Raw genomic sequence first — 20,968 nt, 5'->3', positions numbered from 1 at the left:
ATTGCAGCAGACTGAAGATGTAGGCCAATGAGTCTCAAGTGAGAGACTGGAGTAAAAATAAGTGAAGTGAACATCAAGCACAGAAACTGAAGGAACATGTTACCCAGAGTCTGATCAACATAGCATTCAGAGAATAGCTACACTGAAGACACTCAGCGTAGCAGGAGAGAGAGGTACAGGACAGAACATCAACTAGTTTGGTGCTTGACTGGGGTGGGCTGCTGACTCAGTAGAACTGACTAGGCTGGTCTGTGCAGGTCTAGAGCCGCCTAGATCTAGTCTGTGTTAGGAAAAGTACCGCTTCAAGTTATTATTTAATAACTGAAGTAACATTGCTGTTACATAGTAATCTAGTACTACTAATCTAGTAGTGCTGAGCGAAAAAACAAAAACTTGATGCTCAGTTTGTGTGACGATGTAGTAGGGAGTTGAAGTTTCCAACAGACCAAAATTGAACATAGTTTACAGCAGAAATGTGGTAATTAACTACAATGAACGTAATCCATTGCTTGTCCGGTCTCGGTCTGTGTGGAGCAGAGAGGAGAGAACAAGAGAGAGGGATAGAGAGCAGTTGCTTCGCGAGGTATCTCTACCTGAAAATACATCATCTAAGTGATTGATAGTTGGTATTAAGCATAAAAGTATGCCTTATTTACTTTGAAGAAATGCTAAAATAGTGATTTTGTCAGACAGCATAGGCAGCAGCTCTGTACAGATGAGATGATGACTTGGAATGAAATAATAAAGTCATCAAATCAAATAAATATTTTATTAAAGTAAATTACTGTGAAGAAATGGTTAATAGGTGATAAGCAAAGGTCAGTCATTAACATCATGGGACTTTTTATTCATGGTTTGATTCTGTGTTGTTACAACCTTTAACCCACATAATGCATGCTGCATTTATTGTAAAAAAATGTTTTATAGAAACCGAAATCAAAAACTGAGATTATTTTTTAATAATCGAACCAAAACCGGACCGACTTAAAAAAACAAACCAATTCTCAGCACTATAATCAAGGACAAGAGTTGAAGTGTAGTTGGAAGAGAGAAGAGCATGGCGGTGTGAAAGTTGTTTGTTCTAACACAGAAGAAGGACTGCAGTGCGCGCCATCTCTTCTCTCTGACAGCTACACTGAAAGTCACTTGTCCTTATTTCCTGAGGATAATGACTGCATTATATTTTGAGTCACTCTGTCTATTACATAAATGTAACTGTCTTTAATTAGAAATGAAACATCCTGACAACATGTCTGTCATATGACCTTTCTGTGACCCCCTAGCCAGCACAGGCGGAGCAGAAGGTGAACGCCGAGGTAGAGAAGGAGGTGGTAGAGGGGGAAGAGAAGGAGGCGGGAGTAGAGGAGAAAGAGAAGAAAGAAGAAACAGAGGAAGAGCCAGCCGAGCAGATGGAGGAGGGAGAGGCAAACGGAGGGGAAGGGGAGAACACTAATGGAGAAGACAAGATGGCTTTAGCAGAGGAGGCCAAACCCTCCAAGCGTCCGCGGATCATGCAGTGTAAAGTCACCCTCCTGGACGACACTCTGTTTGAGTGTGAGCTCGGTGTAAGACACTTCTCAAATACACCGTTGTCTTTTCAGCCTTGTTCTAGTCTTTTCTACACTTCAAATAATTGCCCATCAACGCTGTTTCTGACTTAATCTTTTTGAATGCTTATTTGTGATCGTTTGTGAGTACAACCAGTAATATTTCTTCCTTACTGAATGGTTATTCGTGATGGTTTGTGAGTACAACCAGTAATATTTCTTCCTTACTGAATGGTTATTCGTGATGGTTTGTGAGTACAACCAGTAATATTTCTTCCTTACTGAATGGTTATTCGTGATCGTTTGTGAGTACAACCAGTAATATTTCTTCCTTACTGAATGGTTATTCGTGATGGTTTGTGAGTACAACCAGTAATATTTCTTCCTTACTGAATGGTTATTCGTGATGGTTTGTGAGTACAACCAGTAATATTTCTTCCTTACTGAATGGTTATTCGTGATCGTTTGTGAGTACAACCAGTAATATTTCTTCCTTACTGAATGGTTATTCGTGATGGTTTGTGAGTACAACCAGTAATATTTCTTCCTTACTGAATGGTTATTCGTGATGGTTTGTGAGTACAACCAGTAATATTTCTTCCTTACTGAATGGTTATTCGTGATGGTTTGTGAGTACAACCAGTAATATTTCTTCCTTACTGAATGGTTATTCGTGATCGTTTGTGAGTACAACCAGTAATATTTCTTCCTTACTGAATGGTTATTCGTGATGGTTTGTGAGTACAACCAGTAATATTTCTTCCTTACTGAATGGTTATTCGTGATCGTTTGTGAGTACAACCAGTAATATTTCTTCCTTACTGAATGGTTATTCGTGATGGTTTGTGAGTACAACCAGTAATATTTCTTCCTTACTGAATGGTTATTCGTGATCGTTTGTGAGTACAACCAGTAATATTTCTTCCTTACTGAATGGTTATTCGTGATGGTTTGTGAGTACAACCAGTAATATTTCTTCCTTACTGAATGGTTATTCGTGATCGTTTGTGAGTACAACCAGTAATATTTCTTCCTTACTGAATGGTTATTCGTGATGGTTTGTGAGTACAACCAGTAATATTTCTTCCTTACTGAATGGTTATTCGTGATCGTTTGTGAGTACAACCAGTAATATTTCTTCCTTACTGAATGCATAGCTGTGATCGTTTGTGAGTACAACCAGTAATATTTCTTCCTTACTGAATGTTTGTGTGATTGGTCTCTGTCTCCCTGTGTAGAAACATGCGACGGGCTCAGATCTGTTTGTGAAGGTGTGTGACCACCTCAACCTGCTGGAGAGAGACTACTGTGGCCTGGCCGTCTGGGATACCCCCACCTCCAGGGTAGAGTACACTTTGTCTGGTTTAACAATGGGCTGCTCATCTAGGGTGAAGTGGGGAACAGTAATCTTAACCTTCCAAGTGAAAGGAGGGTAGATGGCATCTCATCTGTGGAGATTTCCTTTGGGAGAGAAAGATATGTTCAGTGAGTGGGTTGTTTTGAGTGTAGTTTGACTGCATGTTCTTGCCCATTAGAGAAACAGTACCTATAGGATGGAAGGTGCAGTTTCACCACATAGGGCAAAATGACTTTCTTACAGTACGGTGGCGTTCATTGAGTCTGTTCTCCCGCTGTCATTTACAGACATGGCTGGACGCCTCCAAAGAGATCCGGAAACAGGTGGCAGGTGGGTGATGTCAATACGATGACCTACAGTAAATACATGTTTCTAACTCAAATTACCAACAATACTCACACTGTATTTTCATCTCCAGATTATACATACGAGTTCACTTTCAACGTGAAGTTCTACCCTCCTGATCCAGCTCAGCTCACAGAAGACCTCACCAGGTTAATCTACACACACATCTAAATATCTGCCGGTAACTCAATTTCAGGGTGTCAGTGGTTAACTCCCATTCCCCTCCCTCTCTCTCTTCACTCTCTCTCTCTCTCTCCACCCTCGCCCCCCTCTCTCTCTCTTTTTCCCTTAACCCCCCCTTCCTCTTTCTCTCTCCCTCCACCCCCTCGCTCTCCCTCCCTCCTCCACCCCCTCGCTCTCCCTCCCTCCCTCCTCCACCCCCTCGCTCTCCCTCCCTCCCTCCTCCACCCCCTCGCTCTCCCTCCCTCCCTCCTCCACCCCCTCGCTCTCCCTCCCTCCCTCCTCCACCCCCTCGCTCTCTCCCTCCCTCCTCCACCCCCTCGCTCTCTCCCTCCCTCCTCCACCCCCTCGCTCTCTCCCTCCCTCCTCCACCCCCTTGCTCTCTCTCCCTCCTCCACCCCCTCGCTCTCTCTCCCTCCTCCACCCCCTCGCTCTCTCTCCCTCCTCCACCCCCTCGCTCTCTCTCCCTCCTCCACCCCCTCGCTCTCTCTCCCTCCTCCACCCCCTCGCTCTCTCTCCCTCCTCCACCCCCTCGCTCTCTCTCCCTCCTCCACCCCCTCGCTCTCTCTCTCCCTCCTCCACCCCTCGCACTCTCTCCCTCCCTCCTCCACCCCCCGCTCTCTCTCTCTCCCTCCCTCCTCCACCCCCTCGCTCGCTCTCCCTCCCTCCTCCACCCCCTCGCTCTCGCTCTCTCTCCCTCCCTCCTCCACCCCCTCGCTCTCTCTCCCTCCCTCCTCCACCCCCTTGCTCTCTCCCTCCCTCCTCCGCCCCCTCGCACTCTCTCCCTCCAACCCCTCTCTTGCTCACCCTCCACCCCCTCGCAATATCTCTCTCACCCTTCACCTCTCGTCTCTCCTCTCTCTCTCTCTCTCTCTCTCTCTTTCCTCTCACCCTTCACCCCTCCTCTCTTCACCCCCCCCCCTCTGCTCTCTTGCTCCTGCTCTCTCCACCCCTCTGTCTCACCCACCCCCTTTCTCTCTCCTTCCACCCCCTCTCTCTTTCTCCACCCCCCCTTTCCCTCTCTCTCTCCATCTACCCCTCCCTCTCTCTCACTCCCTCTCGCAGGTACTACCTGTGTCTACAGCTGCGTAAAGACATCCTGAGTGGCCTGCTGCCATGCTCCTTTGTAACTCTGGCCATGCTAGGCTCCTACACGGCCCAGTCTGAGCTGGGGGAGTATGATCCAGAGGTCCACGGCTCTCACTATACCAAGGAGCTGAGGCTGGCCCCGGGACAGGGCAAAGAGCTGGAGGACAAGGTCATGGAGTTGCACCGCACATACAGGTAAGAACCAGGGGAGGACTGACTATATACTGGAACTATGATGTACAAAAGACCAGGGAGGACCAGACTATATACTGGAACTATCATGTAGAAAAGACCAGGGAGGACCAGACTCTATACTGGAACTATCATGTACAAAATACCAGGGAGGACCAGACTATATACTGGAACTATCATGTACAAAATACCAGGGAGGACCAGACTATATACTGGAACTATCATGTAGAAAAGACCAGGGAGGACCAGACTATATACTGGAGTAATGTAGAAATACCAGGGAGGACCAGACTCTATACTGGAACTATCATGTAGAAAAGACCAGGGAGGACCAGACTATATACTGGAGTCATGTAGAAAAGACCAGGGAGGACCAGACTATATACTGGAGTAATGTAGAAATACCAGGGAGGACCAGACTATATACTGGAGTAATGTAGAAAAGACCAGACTATATACTGGAGTAATGTAGGAAAAGACCAGGGAGGACCAGACTATATACTGGAGTAATGTAGAAATACCAGGGAGGACCAGACTATATACTGGAGTAATGTAGAAATACCAGGGAGGACCAGACTATATACTGGAGTAATGTAGAAATACCAGGGAGGACCAGACTATATACTGGAGTAATGTAGAAATACCAGGGAGGACCAGACTATATACTGGAGTAATGTAGAAAGACCAGGGAGGACCAGACTATATACTGGAGTAATGTAGAAAGACCAGGGAGGACCAGACTATATACTGGAGTAATGTAGAAAGACCAGGGAGGACCAGACTATATACTGGAGTAATGTAGGAAAGACCAGACTATATACTGGAGTAATGTAGAAAGACCAGGGAGGACCAGACTATATACTGGAGTAATGTAGAAAAGACCAGGGAGGACCAGACTATATACTGGAGTAATGTAGGAAAGACCAGACTATATACTGGAGTAATGTAGAAAGACCAGGGAGGACCAGACTATATACTGGAGTAATGTAGAAAAGACCAGGGAGGACCAGACTATATACTGGAGTAATGTAGAAGAGACCAGACTATATACTGGAGTCATGTAGAAAAGACCAGGGAGGACCAGACTATATACTGGAGTAATGTAGAAAGACCAGGGAGGACCAGACTATATACTGGAGTAATGTAGAAAGACCAGGGAGGACCAGACTATATACTGGAGTAATGTAGGAAAGACCAGACTATATACTGGAGTAATGTAGAAAGACCAGGGAGGACCAGACTATATACTGGAGTAATGTGGAAAAGACCAGGGAGGACCAGACTATATACTGGAGTAATGTAGGAAAGACCAGACTATATACTGGAGTCATGTAGAAAAGACCAGACTATATACTGGAGTAATGTAGGAAAGACCAGACTATATACTGGAGTCATGTAGAAAAGACCAGGGAGGACCAGACTATATACTGGAGTAATGTAGAAGAGACCAGACTATATACTGGAGTCATGTAGAAAAGACCAGGGAGGACCAGACTATATACTGGAGTAATGTAGAAAGACCAGGGAGGACCAGACTATATACTGGAGTAATGTAGAAAGACCAGGGAGGACCAGACTATATACTGGAGTAATGTAGGAAAGACCAGACTATATACTGGAGTAATGTAGAAAGACCAGGGAGGACCAGACTATATACTGGAGTCATGTAGAAAAGACCAGGGAGGACCAGACTATATACTGGAGTAATGTAGAAATACCAGGGAGGACCAGACTATATACTGGAGTAATGTAGAAAAGACCAGGGAGGACCAGACTATATACTGGAGTAATGTAGAAAAGACCAGGGAGGACCAGACTATATACTGGAGTAATGTAGAAAAGACCAGGGAGGACCAGACTATATACTGGAGTAATGTAGAAATACCAGGGAGGACCAGACTATATACTGGAGTAATGTAGAAAAGACCAGACTATATACTGGAGTAATGTAGGAAAAGACCAGGGAGGACCAGACTATATACTGGAGTAATGTAAAAATACCAGGGAGGACCAGACTATATACTGGAGTAATGTAGAAATACCAGGGAGGACCAGACTATATACTGGAGTAATGTAGAAATACCAGGGAGGACCAGACTATATACTGGAGTAATGTAGAAATACCAGGGAGGACCAGACTATATACTGGAGTAATGTAGAAATACCAGGGAGGACCAGACTATATACTGGAGTAATGTAGAAAGACCAGGGAGGACCAGACTATATACTGGAGTAATGTAGAAAGACCAGGGAGGACCAGACTATATACTGGAGTAATGTAGAAAGACCAGGGAGGACCAGACTATATACTGGAGTAATGTAGGAAAGACCAGACTATATACTGGAGTAATGTAGAAAGACCAGGGAGGACCAGACTATATACTGGAGTAATGTAGAAAAGACCAGGGAGGACCAGACTATATACTGGAGTAATGTAGGAAAGACCAGACTATATACTGGAGTAATGTAGAAAGACCAGGGAGGACCAGACTATATACTGGAGTAATGTAGAAAAGACCAGGGAGGACCAGACTATATACTGGAGTAATGTAGAAGAGACCAGACTATATACTGGAGTCATGTAGAAAAGACCAGGGAGGACCAGACTATATACTGGAGTAATGTAGAAAGACCAGGGAGGACCAGACTATATACTGGAGTAATGTAGAAAGACCAGGGAGGACCAGACTATATACTGGAGTAATGTAGGAAAGACCAGACTATATACTGGAGTAATGTAGAAAGACCAGGGAGGACCAGACTATATACTGGAGTAATGTGGAAAAGACCAGGGAGGACCAGACTATATACTGGAGTAATGTAGGAAAGACCAGACTATATACTGGAGTCATGTAGAAAAGACCAGACTATATACTGGAGTAATGTAGGAAAGACCAGACTATATACTGGAGTCATGTAGAAAAGACCAGGGAGGACCAGACTATATACTGGAGTAATGTAGAAGAGACCAGACTATATACTGGAGTCATGTAGAAAAGACCAGGGAGGACCAGACTATATACTGGAGTAATGTAGAAAGACCAGGGAGGACCAGACTATATACTGGAGTAATGTAGAAAGACCAGGGAGGACCAGACTATATACTGGAGTAATGTAGGAAAGACCAGACTATATACTGGAGTAATGTAGAAAGACCAGGGAGGACCAGACTATATACTGGAGTCATGTAGAAAAGACCAGGGAGGACCAGACTATATACTGGAGTAATGTAGAAATACCAGGGAGGACCAGACTATATACTGGAGTAATGTAGAAAAGACCAGGGAGGACCAGACTATATACTGGAGTAATGTAGAAAAGACCAGGGAGGACCAGACTATATACTGGAGTAATGTAGAAAGACCAGGGAGGACCAGACTATATACTGGAGTCATGTAGAAAAGACCAGGGAGGACCAGACTATATACTGGAGTAATGTAGAAATACCAGGGAGGACCAGACTATATACTGGAGTAATGTAGAAAAGACCAGACTATATACTGGAGTAATGTGGAAAAGACCAGGGAGGACCAGACTATATACTGGAGTAATGTAGAAATACCAGGGAGGACCAGACTATATACTGGAGTAATGTAGAAATACCAGGGAGGACCAGACTATATACTGGAGTAATGTAGAAATACCAGGGAGGACCAGACTATATACTGGAGTAATGTAGAAATACCAGGGAGGACCAGACTATATACTGGAGTAATGTAGAAATACCAGGGAGGACCAGACTATATACTGGAGTAATGTAGAAATACCAGGGAGGACCAGACTATATACTGGAGTAATGTAGAAAGACCAGGGAGGACCAGACTATATACTGGAGTAATGTAGAAAGACCAGGGAGGACCAGACTATATACTGGAGTAATGTAGAAAGACCAGGGAGGACCAGACTATATACTGGAGTAATGTAGGAAAGACCAGACTATATACTGGAGTAATGTAGAAAGACCAGGGAGGACCAGACTATATACTGGAGTAATGTAGAAATACCAGGGAGGACCAGACTATATACTGGAGTCATGTAGAAAAGACCAGGGAGGACCAGACTATATACTGGAGTAATGTAGAAAAGACCAGACTAAATACTGGAGTAATGTAGAAATACCAGGGAGGACCAGACTATATACTGGAGTAATGTAGAAATACCAGGGAGGACCAGACTATATACTGGAGTAATGTAGAAGAGACCAGACTATATACTGGAGTAATGTGGAAAAGACCAGGGAGGACCAGACTATATACTGGAGTAATGTAGAAGAGACCAGACTATATACTGGAGTAATGTAGGAAAGACGAGGGAGGACCAGACTATATACTGGAGTAATGTGGAAAAGACCAGGGAGGACCAGACTATATACTGGAGTAATGTAGAAATACCAGGGAGGACCAGACTATATACTGGAGTAATGTAGAAAGACCAGGGAGGACCAGACTATATACTGGAGTAATGTAGAAAGACCAGGGAGGACCAGACTATATACTGGAGTAATGTAGAAAGACCAGGGAGGACCAGACTATATACTGGAGTAATGTAGGAAAGACCAGACTATATACTGGAGTAATGTAGAAAGACCAGGGAGGACCAGACTATATACTGGAGTCATGTAGAAAAGACCAGGGAGGACCAGACTATATACTGGAGTCATGTAGAAAAGACCAGGGAGGACCAGACTATATACTGGAGTAATGTAGAAAAGACCAGACTATATACTGGAGTAATGTAGAAGAGACCAGACTATATACTGGAGTAATGTAGAAATACCAGGGAGGACCAGACTATATACTGGAGTAATGTAGGAAAGACGAGGGAGGACCAGACTATATACTGGAGTAATGTAGAAAAGACCAGACTATATACTGGAGTAATGTAGGAAAGACGAGGGAGGACCAGACTATATACTGGAGTAATGTAGAAATACCAGGGAGGACCAGACTATATACTGGAGTAATGTAGAAATACCAGGGAGGACCAGACTATATACTGGAGTAATGTAGAAAAGACCAGACTATATACTGGAGTAATGTAGGAAAGACGAGGGAGGACCAGACTATATCGAACCCACAACCCTGGCGTTGCAAGCACCATGCTCTACACCGGACCTGTTTACATTACCTCTTCTTCTCTGTAACCTTTATTTAACTAGGCAAGTCAGTTAAGAACAAATTCTTATTTACAATGACGGCCTACTGGGGAACAGTGGGTTAACTGCCTTATTCAGGGGCAGAACAACAGACAACCTTGTCAGCTCAGGGATTCAATCCAGCAACCTTTCAGTTCCTGGCCCAACCCTCTGACCACTAGGATACCTGCTGTACCCATCTCTGTGTTTGTCTCCAGATCCATGAGTCCAGCCCAGGCAGACATGTTGTTTCTGGAGAATGCCAAGAAGCTGTCTATGTATGGAGTGGATCTGCACCAAGCCAAGGTACACTTTAGAATGTTCTGGAATCTAGGACTGGAACACTTCTATCTACAGAAGGAACATTTTTTTATATATATATTTTTAAGAGCGGTCAGAAAAAGTAGAAAACTATCAAATCGAAGTGCATGATTTGGGAATAACAAGGTTAGGCAACTCTAGCAGCCACAGATTTTGAATGACAAAATCGCTGTCATCATCAAACAAGAGATGAATCTGTGCTGCTGAAAGTGTAGCAGAGGCTGCCTCCTAGTGGCATGTTGAGGTAAATGCAGGAATAACAGTGACAGAAAGATGCCTATAGTGTATATGATGAGGGTGTATAGAACATATTGATCATCTTTACCAAATGTACTTTTTCTACATGCTCACAGGATCTTGAGGGTGTGGACATCACTCTAGGGGTGTGTTCTGGTGGTCTCATGGTATATAAGGACAAGCTGAGGATCAATCGTTTCCCCTGGCCCAAAGTCCTCAAGATCTCCTACAAGCGAAGCAGCTTCTTCATCAAGATCCGTCCCTCTGAACAAGAACAGTATGAGAGCACAATCGGCTTCAAGCTGCCCAACTACAAGGCCTCCAAGAAGCTGTGGAAGGCCTCAGTGGAACACCATACCTTCTTCAGGTGAGAAACTCACTGTCCCTCAGTGATACAGTGGTGAATAAATAGCTGGTGGGTAAACTGTGATCGCCGTTCACGGTGAGTCAAATCATTTCCCTATACTTTAAGTTGAAGAAATGAATGGAACTCTATACTTTAAGTTGAAGAAATGAATGGAACTCTATATTGAGACTGTTTAGGGGTTAAATACATGTAAAATAAAGTTTCCTGATCTATCTTCTATCTCTCAGATATAGGACAGACACTTCAGAACAAACTTCCTTTAGATGTTCTGGGGGGGGGGGGCTATCTGTTGCTCCATGTATCTGTTATTCTATGTGTTGTATGTGCTAATAGCAGTAAGGCCAAGTACACATTTTCATCAAATCATTCATTCATAATAATAAAAAGATGGATACTTCAAGGGTCTTAAAATTAAAAATCAAATAGCTAAATGATCCTAGGTATGATCTTCTTAAAACAATTCCATATAGCTTAGTAGACCCCCCCCCCCCCCGGGTTAGACTGTAATGGTCTAATAATATTATCTTTGAGAACTAACAATCAGCAAAACAAAAACTAGATAGTCAGGGAGAATTGAAAAAGCCCTAAACAATTCATTTAACAGTAGAGATTTTGTTATGTTTGAGCGAAAGAACACAGCATTAGCCAGGGCAAAATGCATAGGATTGCAGGAAGTTAGCCTTACAATTGCAAAAATGTCTCTTAGCTCCATGGAGAAATTTGTATAATTTCAGGAAATTGGCTTATAGATGCAAACGTTTCTCTTCTTCTAAAATGTTCAGTCGAGCCAACGTGCATTTAACCTCCGCTACACCACTGCTCACCCTGCTTCCAACTAACAAGTTACCCTTAACCATAGATCTAGGATCAGATTATCCTACTCCCCAATCCTGACCTTAACCATTAGGACGTTAAAACAATATCTGATCCCATATCAACTTCTACCTACTCCACTTCCTGGATCATCTGCTCCATAGAGATACAATAAAAGTGTTCTATTTAATTCTGTCATCTGCCCCCATTACTGCCCGACAACAGGGGGCTATTCTCAGGTTACCAATCCCTTGTGCATTCTAATTGGCCCCTGCAGCATAACCTTTCTGAGAGTAACTCTATTAGCACCGGTGGTAGTTTAACTCTGCTACAGTGCTGTGAAAAATATTTGCCCCCTTACGGATTTTCTCTATTTGTGCATATTTTTGATACTGAATGTTATCAGATCTTCAACCACATCTGGGGGGGTGGGGGATTCCTGCACAGACGTGAGACTGATCAACAACTATAGGAAGCGTCTGGTTGGAGTCATTGCAGCTAAAGGTGGAAGAACCAGTTATTGAGTGTAAGGGGGCAATGACTTTTACACACAGACATTGGGTGTTACATAACTTTGTTCATGAAATAAGTATGTAATTGTTGTGTTATTTGTTCACTCAGGTTACCTTTATCTAATATTATGTTTTGTTTGAAGATATGATAACATTCAGTATCAAAAATATACAAAGTAGAGAATTAGGAAGGGGGCAAAACCTTTTCACAGGACTGTACGTGACGAGTCCGTCATACAGGAGGAGCTCTGGATTAAGATGGTTCAGGTAACATGAGGTTGGTCTAAATCACCTGGCCGTATGCCATTGGAGGAACATGACTAAGCTTTTACTAAAGCTGGAGTTCGGCTGGCCCAGTGATGTGATTTATTGATTCATCACATCACTGGGCAAGCTATTATGAACTATGAAACTAAATCATTATAATAAGCATGTCTATAAACTGTGAGTGACTGTGATTCTCCTCCCTCAGGGTGTCGTCCGTGGAGCCCCCGTCGTCCCGCTCCCGGTTCCTGGCGCTGGGGTCAAAGTTCAGGTACAGTGGCCGTACCCAGGCCCAGACCCGCCAGGCCAGTTCCATGATCGCCCGGCCCGCCCCTCGCTTCACACGGTCCGCCAGCAAGAGGCTGTCCCGCACCATCGACGAAGGTGTGGGTGTGTGTATGCGTGTATTACAGTATGTGCTTTTTTGTGTGTGGGAATGTGTATGTTCGTGCCAGCGTGCACGACTTCAGGATCAGTCTCTCACCAACTTGTCCCACTCTTGTAGCTGGAGATGATGATCTCCAAGCCTCGCAGCTCTCTGCTAGTCCAAACAAGACCGAGGATGACGATTGGTTCTTCATGCTGGGATCTGACCAACCCCAGACTTTATTTTCACCAGGTAGCCAATCAGGAACCATGTGGACCATCATTGAAGTTTTGACTCCGCTTACAAAGAGCAACCTCAGTTCAGCCTTGCTAGAGAACTACGTACTGTAGCTTTGAGTCAGCTTGATCTAACCATGCGCTCTGTCGGTCCTCTCATCATCTCATTAGCTCCAACCCTTATGCTGAGGCCTAATCTCAACGCTGGTGACTCACCAAGGGCAGCTCAGAATGACCTGCCAATCAATCACAGCTACAGTTACATTGATGCTCCATTCACTTCTAACAGCTTATGACTGACTAACAGCAGCTTCAGAGCTCTTGAGTCTTTGGTCTGTGTTGTGTTGCTTGTTAAAGAGAGCCTTCAGTTCTTTGGTCTGTGTTGTGTTGCTTGTTAAAGAGAGCCTTCAGTTCTTTGGTCTGTGTTGTGTTGCTTGTTAAAGAGAGCCTTCAGTTCTTTGGTCTGTGTTGCTTGTTAAAGAGAGTCTTCAGTTCTTTGGTCTGTGTTGTGTTGCTTGTTAAAGAGAGCCTTCAGTTCTTTGGTCTGTGTTGTGTTGCTTGTTAAAGAGAGTCTTCAGTTCTTTGGTTTGTGTTGTGTTGCTTATTAAAGAGAGTCTTCAGTTCTTTGGTCTGTGTTGTGTAGCTTGTTAAAGAGAGCCTTCAGTTCTTTGGTCTGTGTTGCTTGTTAAAGAGAGCCTTCAGTTATTTGGTCTGTGTTGTGTTGCTTGTTAAAGAGAGTCTTCAGTTCTTTGGTCTGTGTTGTGTTGCTTGTTAAAGAGAGCCTTCAGTTCTTTGGTCTGTGTTGTGTTGCTTGTTAAAGAGAGCCTTCAGTTCTTTGGTCTGTGTTGCTTGTTAAAGAGAGCCTTCAGTTCTTTGGTCTGTGTTGTGTTGCTTGTTAAAGAGAGCCTTCAGTTCTTTGGTCTGTGTTGTGTTGCTTGTTAAAGAGAGTCTTTGGTCTGTGTTGTGTTGCTTGTTAAAGAGAGCCTTCAGTTCTTTGGTCCGTGCTTGATGATGGACATCATTGTGTCCAGGAGACTGCCGTTCCTGTGCTTGAAACTAAACGTCTAGCTCTGCAGATCTGAGAATTGTGTGGTAGTCTCGTACTAACTTAATTTGCTATCTGCCTGCCAGATACATTGAATTCCATTTGCTTACTAAATCAGTGATCTTTGCTCTGAAAACCCCTGAAATGCAGAGCCGTGGAGGGGAGCTTTGCTCTGAAAGCCCCTAAAATGCAGAGCTGTGGAGGGGAGCTTTGCCTTACTCTCTCCTCCATCTAACTTCACCATTAACTACTGCAGTAACACCATTACCTCATGTTCTATCAACAGCCAGAGGGAGGGAGACTTTCTCTGTGGAGACTTCTACTCAGAGCTGGGATGATGGCAAGTCTGTCCAGACAGTCAGACAGGCATGGCAGGAGACTGAGACAGGCCAGACGGTCAGTCGGACTGTCAGTCAGACATGGCAGGGACGAGTGTCTGATGAACAGCAGCAGGGGAGACTGGAGGAGGAGAAAGAGGAGGATTGGTCTGTCCTGCTGGGCAGACGACTCTCCCTTCCCTATGTCCCCTACCCCATGATGAAACCGCCAGGTATCTGTTGTTAACCTCATTCTGTACCTGGTGTAGCTGTCACCGTGTGCATCCTCACTTTGACAATGAATCCTCCGTTGAGGTGTGCTTTAGAAGTTGACAGTGATGGAAGGTGAACCTGCTAAGCTCGCCACCGACCGTGATGACATCTTTAAAGATGTTGCTCTGTCATGTACTGGCTTATTTAATGTTGCTATCTTATCAATGGTGCTTGGCCCTCATTGATGTAGAGCTGTGATACTGTGGTAAGTATGCTTTGCTGATGATCCTCTGTTTGCAGTGTGCTCACGTGCTACGTTATTTTTCCATATGTAAGGGATCCGATCTGTTCTAAATGTTTCTGTGACGTCCTCAGTCAAATACCGCTCTGCCCAGGTGGCAAAGGTGGCCACGGCCAAAATTCTGGAGAGGCTGCTACAGCCAAGGCAGGAACAAAGTGATGACTGGGTCATGCAGTTGGACCGCAGCTTTGAGTTTGCAGACACACCTCCATGTGAGTCGTCACACTACATACATTCACTAGCGGTTGTTCATTAGCACAGAAATAGAGTTTTGCAGAACAGACATGATTGTCTGTCTGGTAGAACAGGGAATCACAATTTCTGTCTAACGTTCTGAACGTTTCACCACACTGATTAGGCTACACTCCTGTTCTTCCTCTACTGATAACCCCAATCTGCCCCTCCTCAGTCTCTCCCCCAGTCTCCCTGGAGAAGGAGGAGACTAGGCAGGAGAGGAGGGAGGTGATCAAGAGGCTCCAGGAAGGGGTGTTCCTGGTGGAGAAGCTGAGGGAGGTAGAGGTGCTGGATGAGAGACTGAGGGAGGTGAAGGTTTTGGAAGAACGGCTGCAGGAGGTGGATGAGCTGGAGGAGAGGATACAGGAGGAGGTGGAAGCCAGGCAGGAGGAGGAGGGAGGGGTAGAACAAGAGGAGGGGGAGGTAGAGGAGGAGGTGGTAGAGGCAGCGGAAGAGAATGTGGAGGATGTAGATGAGTTGGAGGAGCAGATAAAGGAGGTGTTTCTCAAAGGATTGCTGCCAGATGAGTCAGGGGAAGATGAGGGACTAAAAGAGGAGAGTATGGAAGAGGCAGAGGAATCTGAAAAAGGGTGGTCAAATGTGGCAAGCACCTCCTCTGTGGTACGGAGAGTAGATTTGAGGACCCAGAATAGTGTGACTATAGTGAAAGAGATGAGGCAACAAGAAGGAGGGATGGAGGAGGAGACGCTGGAACAGGTGGCGGTTTCAGACGAGGGATTGAAAGAGGATGAAGGATGGTTAGAGGAGAGGAAGCATCAGGCTTTGGTGGAAGGGTTGCCAGAGGGGCTTGAGGAAAGGAGAGGAGAGATAAGAGTGGAAAGGAGGAGGAAGAAGGTGACTATAGTGACACAGGATGAGAGTCTTCCAGATGAACTAGAGAAGAAAGCATCTGAGAAGTTGTCAGAGGACCAGATAGGAGGCCATTTTTATAAAGAGGGACAACTTATGGTGAAATTCAATGAACTATTTGCGGCAGAGAAGTTAGGGTTACCGATAGTTACAATTCAGCAGGAGTGGCTCCAAGAACAGGAAAAGGTCAGGGAGGAGAAACAGGAGGAGAGAGTGGAACAGGTGAAGATTTCAGGCGAGGGATTGATAGAGGTGAAAGGAGGTCTAGAGGATAGGATGCGGCAGATGTCGGAGGAAAGGTTGCGAGAGGGAGAGCAGACTGTGGTGAAAACCAAGAAAACAGTGAGAATAGTGGAAGAAATGAGGAGAACACAGAAGACACTCGAGGAAAAGTCATCAGAGGACATTTTATCAGAGGAAAGGCTGGGAGATGGTTTTTATACAGAGGGGGAAGTTTTGGTGAAATTCAGAAAGGATGTGGAGAGGGTTCCACATAGAGTCAGACAAATGGAGAAGCCCCAAGAAGAAGAAGAAGAAGAAGAGGTAGTGGAAGTGAATATGCAGCCATCCCAGCCAGAAGACAAGGACGATTGGGTTGTGCTGCTGGACAGCCTCCCACACAAGACTCTTTATAAGCCTCCAGGTACGTCCCATCAACCGATCAGCTTTGCTTCTCCCCTTTGAAACCGTTATGGAAACGCTTGCTTTACCACCACCCACACAATTACCGACAATTCCATCTCGAACATTCCCTCCGCAAAGCTAACCAGCTATTGTGTGTTTTACAACAATTGCCATTTCAATTGAAAGATAAACCTTTGGTGCAGTATAGATTTGTGTGGCTGAGAGAACTGCTGTCTCTACTTTGTCAGTCATGCCAGCCGACTCCGCTCTGGTGCCTGTGGTCTCCACAAGATTCTCTGTGGTGTTAGTAGACACGGTCGAGCAGAGAGCACCAGAGAGGGAATGCATTGAAGTGGAGGCCACACAGCAACAGCCTGAAAGGGGATTGGTGGAAGGACGGAGATTGTGGCAAATGCAGGAAGATGATTGGTTTATGCTCTTGGACCTGGTTGATCGTGTTCCTTCAGGTGTACCAACCACACCAGTTTCAGGTATGAAGAACTTTCATCAAGCCCTGCTGCTTGTGCTATGCCTCAATTATTGGTATTTTATGGATTGAAACAACTGGCCTACAATGACTGATTAATCATCGAGCTAGGCTTTGAACTTCATGTCTCTCACGGTTCATGGTGTCTTTATCTATCAGCTTCTTTGCAAGAGCAAGTTCAGGTGTACGTAGATGAAACCATCTCTTCCATGGTTAAAGTGATGACAGCGGTGCAGAGAGAGGAGACCAGGGTGACTGTAGTGGAGGAGATGGAGTTACAGGAAGACCAGAGCCGTCTGGAACAGAAACTGTCACAGAGAGAGATGGAAGATGGCTGGTTTGTTTTGCTGGACATTGTTCCCAGAGAACCATCTGTGATTCCGTCAGGTACTTCCATGATTTTCATGCACTGCTTCCCAGTCCCACCACAATATTAACAACATCTCCCCTGAGCCTGTGCTTCATATGCTGCAGAAAACTTTCAAATAAGAATAACTAACAAGACATTTGACTATCCACCAAGAGAAGGGCTTCAGATACATTGCTTTGTGTAGTAATTTCAATTATCTTCCAGTATCTGAGGAATGTGTGTTTGTATCAGCTTCTGTGGAAGAGCGTATTCCGGTATACCCTGAGGAAAGCGTCTCCTCTGTGGTTGAGTTGACGACAGTAGAGCAGAGAGAGGAGAGAAGGGTGACTGTAATGGAAGAGGAGCGACGTCAAGAAGAAGTTATACTTCCACCACAGCCATCAAGAGAAATGGACGATGACTGGTTTGTGCAACTGGATGTCGTGCCCAGAGAAACATCCTATAAACCACCAGGTACCCCATACAATTCAAGGCTTTGCGCCTCAGCCCCTGAGTCCATCAAAAATATACCCAACTCAACTCACCAAACTCGCAGACTAACCGTAGTGCTTTTCCCATATGAACTTTGGAATGTTTATCTGGGAATATGATCTTTGATGACATGGCTTTTTGTGAGCCCACACATCTAGCTGAATCTGAAGGGTATGTACTATGTGTGTTTGTATCAGTCGCTCCAGCAGAGCCAACACCGGTTTCTCCAGATGTGATCAGCCCTGTGGTTGAGGTAAAGGCTGAACAGCAGAAGCCAGTGGTGGTTCTGGTGGAGGAGATGAGGCCACAACAGGAACGGGAAGTAGAGGAGTGGCAGCGACAACCAGAGAGAGATGATGATTGGTTTACACTGTTTGCTGATGTCCGTGAGGAGCCGATCATTGTACCACCAGTGGGGTTTGTTCTGTTGGATGCAGTCCGTGAAGAACGTGCTGGGGTTCCACCAGGTACCTCAGACATACAGTACTGCCAACAAGCTAACTAACCACCAGGTACCTCAGACATACAGTACTGCCAACAAGCTAACTAACCAAACCTACGCGTTTTTCTTGTGTGAATTAGGAACATGATATCTCTTGGGTTATGACTGGTCAATCATCAACAGGACCCTCAAATAGTAGTTGTGGTATATCAAGCTCTCTGTGTGTCTTTTTGCTCCAGTTTCCCTGGCTGTTAGCGATAGGGTATACCCAGAGGTTGTGCCCGCCAAACATCTGACCATTGAGCCTGAACCAAGAGTGTTTGTGGTGGAAGCAGTCCGATTACTTCCTGAAGACTTTGCCCTGGAGGGTAAGGCAACACAACCGCAGAGAGAGCAGGATGATGATTGGTTTTTGCAGCTGGATGTTGCCCCTAAAGTAGCAGGTACTTTGACCATTCTAAGCTTGCTGTTGGCCACTCGAAATACAAATACCAACCCTTCTCTTGCATCCAAAGGCTCTCAATTGTTGTGTGAGCCTATTGACTATCCACAAAAGCTTTTGGCAAGGATTACACTATTATATTTACATGTTCTAGTAAAAGCCTTGATCCCTTGTGGACTGTTGGGCTGTGTTTCTGTCTCTATCAGCTGCACCAGTGGTGGTGATTTACTCTGGTGTGAAGGAGACAGTGGAACAGAAACCACCAAAGACCGTGAGGATCATGGAAGAGACTGTTAAGATGGAGGAGGGGCCTGTGGTAACACCTAAAGAAGTGGATGATGATTGGTTTGTGCTCTGGGACCGCGCTCCCTCCAAGATACTGACCACACCCAAGGGTATTGCTGCTTGACCACCGTCTGCCCCTTTTTGTTTGGTAAAACGCTGAACCCAGATTGTGTATTACTTGGCATTGATAAGCCTGTTATCCTTGTTTTATTTCAGCGTTCCATGTAGACAGAGAGGTTATAGAGCTGGTACCCCGGAGAACAGTGATTGTGGTGGAGGAAACTAGGAAACCACATAGAGTGGTGGAGGACAGACGTCAACCGGAGGTTGAACTGGTGAAAACACTGCCTCCCCAAGAGAGAGGGGAGGGTGATGATTGGTTCACGCTCTTTGAAGCCTCTCGCCAAGAGCCTGTGAAAATGCCAACAGGTACCCACTACCCGCATCATCCTGAGCTCGGTTGTGCTTCACATTACCCTATATATTTTTTATAATGATGTGTCGTAAAGGGTCTCTAATCAGATATGTGCAGCTTTGGCCACAATCAGATTCTGTGTTATAATTTGTGAATGGTAAGAGTATCATAGTCGAGTCTCCTGGGTACTCTGTGTCTGTCTGTATCAGTTGCTGTGGTAACTAGACCTGCCCCTGTGGTTGACGTGATGGTGACGAGCACAGAGCAGAGAACCCAGAAAAGGGTGACGATAGTGGAGGAGAGGTGGAGAGAGGAGAGGACCCTGCAGCAGAGACTGCCTCAGAGACAGAGAGAGGTGGACGATGACTGGTTTGTCCTGCTGGATGCTGCCCCTAAAGAATTAGGTACCCCCCCATCTCTTCATTTCCCTATCCCCCTGCTTTTCCTGCTCATTTTAGCTGCAGACTGAGACTACCAAAAGACTGAAACTACCGAAAACATCAGTTCATTTTGTCCGGCATATCTATTTGGAATTCAATTCAATCGCAGATTGAGATCACTATTGCTAGTTTGAATTTTTTTGAGAATTGCAAAATGGTCTTCTACTGATACTTTAACGATGCATGTAAGCTGTGTCTTAGATAAGAGCTCTGTTTGTGTGTTTGTATCAGTTGCTCTCCGTGAGCGTCTCCAGGTCTATACTGACATAACTGTGGTCAAAGGTCCAGCCGCTCAGCCCAAACCCAGAGTGGTGGTTGAGGAGGAGAAGAGACCAGCACAACCCCAGAGAGATGTGGATGACCATTGGTTTGTGTTGCGGGATAAAAAATCGGTTGCAGGTACTTTGCGTCTTGAGTTTTTGCGTGCTGCCCTAAAACAATATGTTGATCTCACACCCGCTCTCCAACCTCAACTTACCAGAAAAGCTGACTAACATTCGTCCAACACTTTTACAACGTGGTTGTGCTTTGTCATGGGATTTTCCCCTGAAAAATATGTTGTTTGACGAACCAATGGGTCGTTGGTTATGCTTTGCTTTATAGAAGAAATACATATTTAGTTTTCCTTCTAACGGCTTTAGGAATACTATACCACAGTGAGGCTCATTAACCCCATGAGTCAGGACAACTTCTAACGGCTTTAGGAATACTATACCACAGTGAGGCTCATTAACCCCATGAGTCAGGACAACTTCTAACGGCTTTAGGAATACTATACCACAGTGAGGCGTGAGCTCAGTAACCCCATGAGTCAGGACAACTTCTAACGGCTTTAGGAATACTATACCACAGTGAGGCTCATTAACCCCATGAGTCAGGACAACTTCTAACGGCTTTAGGAATACTATACCACAGTGAGGCTCATTAACCCCATGAGTCAGGACAACTTCTAACGGCTTTAGGAATACTATACCACAGTGAGGCGTGAGCTCAGTAACCCCATGAGTCAGGACAACTTCTAACGGCTTTAGGAATACTATACCACAGTGAG

General features: G+C 45.1%; 1 protein-coding gene across 16 annotated transcripts in view; it reads left to right on the top strand.

The window, feature by feature from the left end:
* LOC110510828 overlaps nt 1–20,968 on the top strand; it is a 39,301-nt gene that overhangs the window by 1,098 nt on the left and 17,235 nt on the right. For 9 of the 16 annotated variants that reach the window (XM_036937322.1, XM_036937306.1, XM_036937317.1 and 6 more), the window contains exons 2-22: nt 1,284–1,565; nt 2,786–2,890; nt 3,192–3,234; nt 3,323–3,398; nt 4,495–4,713; nt 10,063–10,150; nt 10,519–10,769; nt 12,567–12,742; nt 12,864–12,977; nt 14,293–14,556; nt 14,912–15,049; nt 15,196–16,584; nt 16,814–17,056; nt 17,212–17,439; nt 17,627–17,875; nt 18,091–18,360; nt 18,575–18,778; nt 18,984–19,172; nt 19,279–19,491; nt 19,687–19,881; nt 20,149–20,316. In XM_036937322.1, coding sequence (XP_036793217.1) covers nt 1,410–1,565; nt 2,786–2,890; nt 3,192–3,234; nt 3,323–3,398; nt 4,495–4,713; nt 10,063–10,150; nt 10,519–10,769; nt 12,567–12,742; nt 12,864–12,977; nt 14,293–14,556; nt 14,912–15,049; nt 15,196–16,584; nt 16,814–17,056; nt 17,212–17,439; nt 17,627–17,875; nt 18,091–18,360; nt 18,575–18,778; nt 18,984–19,172; nt 19,279–19,491; nt 19,687–19,881; nt 20,149–20,316 — 4,978 coding nt within the window. In that variant the 5' untranslated portion in view covers nt 1,284–1,409. The remainder of the gene's footprint in view (nt 1–1,283; nt 1,566–2,785; nt 2,891–3,191; nt 3,235–3,322; nt 3,399–4,494; nt 4,714–10,062; nt 10,151–10,518; nt 10,770–12,566; nt 12,743–12,863; nt 12,978–14,292; nt 14,557–14,911; nt 15,050–15,195; nt 16,585–16,813; nt 17,057–17,211; nt 17,440–17,626; nt 17,876–18,090; nt 18,361–18,574; nt 18,779–18,983; nt 19,173–19,278; nt 19,492–19,686; nt 19,882–20,148; nt 20,317–20,968) is intronic. The other 7 variants (XM_036937309.1, XM_036937313.1, XM_036937302.1 and 4 more) reach the window with 7 other exon arrangements.

The sequence above is a fragment of the Oncorhynchus mykiss genome, chromosome 2 (genome assembly GCF_013265735.2).
Source record: "Oncorhynchus mykiss isolate Arlee chromosome 2, USDA_OmykA_1.1, whole genome shotgun sequence".
NCBI lineage: Eukaryota > Metazoa > Chordata > Actinopteri > Salmoniformes > Salmonidae > Oncorhynchus > Oncorhynchus mykiss.
The sequence above is the reverse complement of the archived record's forward strand: the minus strand, read 5'-3'. Positions and strand labels throughout refer to the sequence as shown.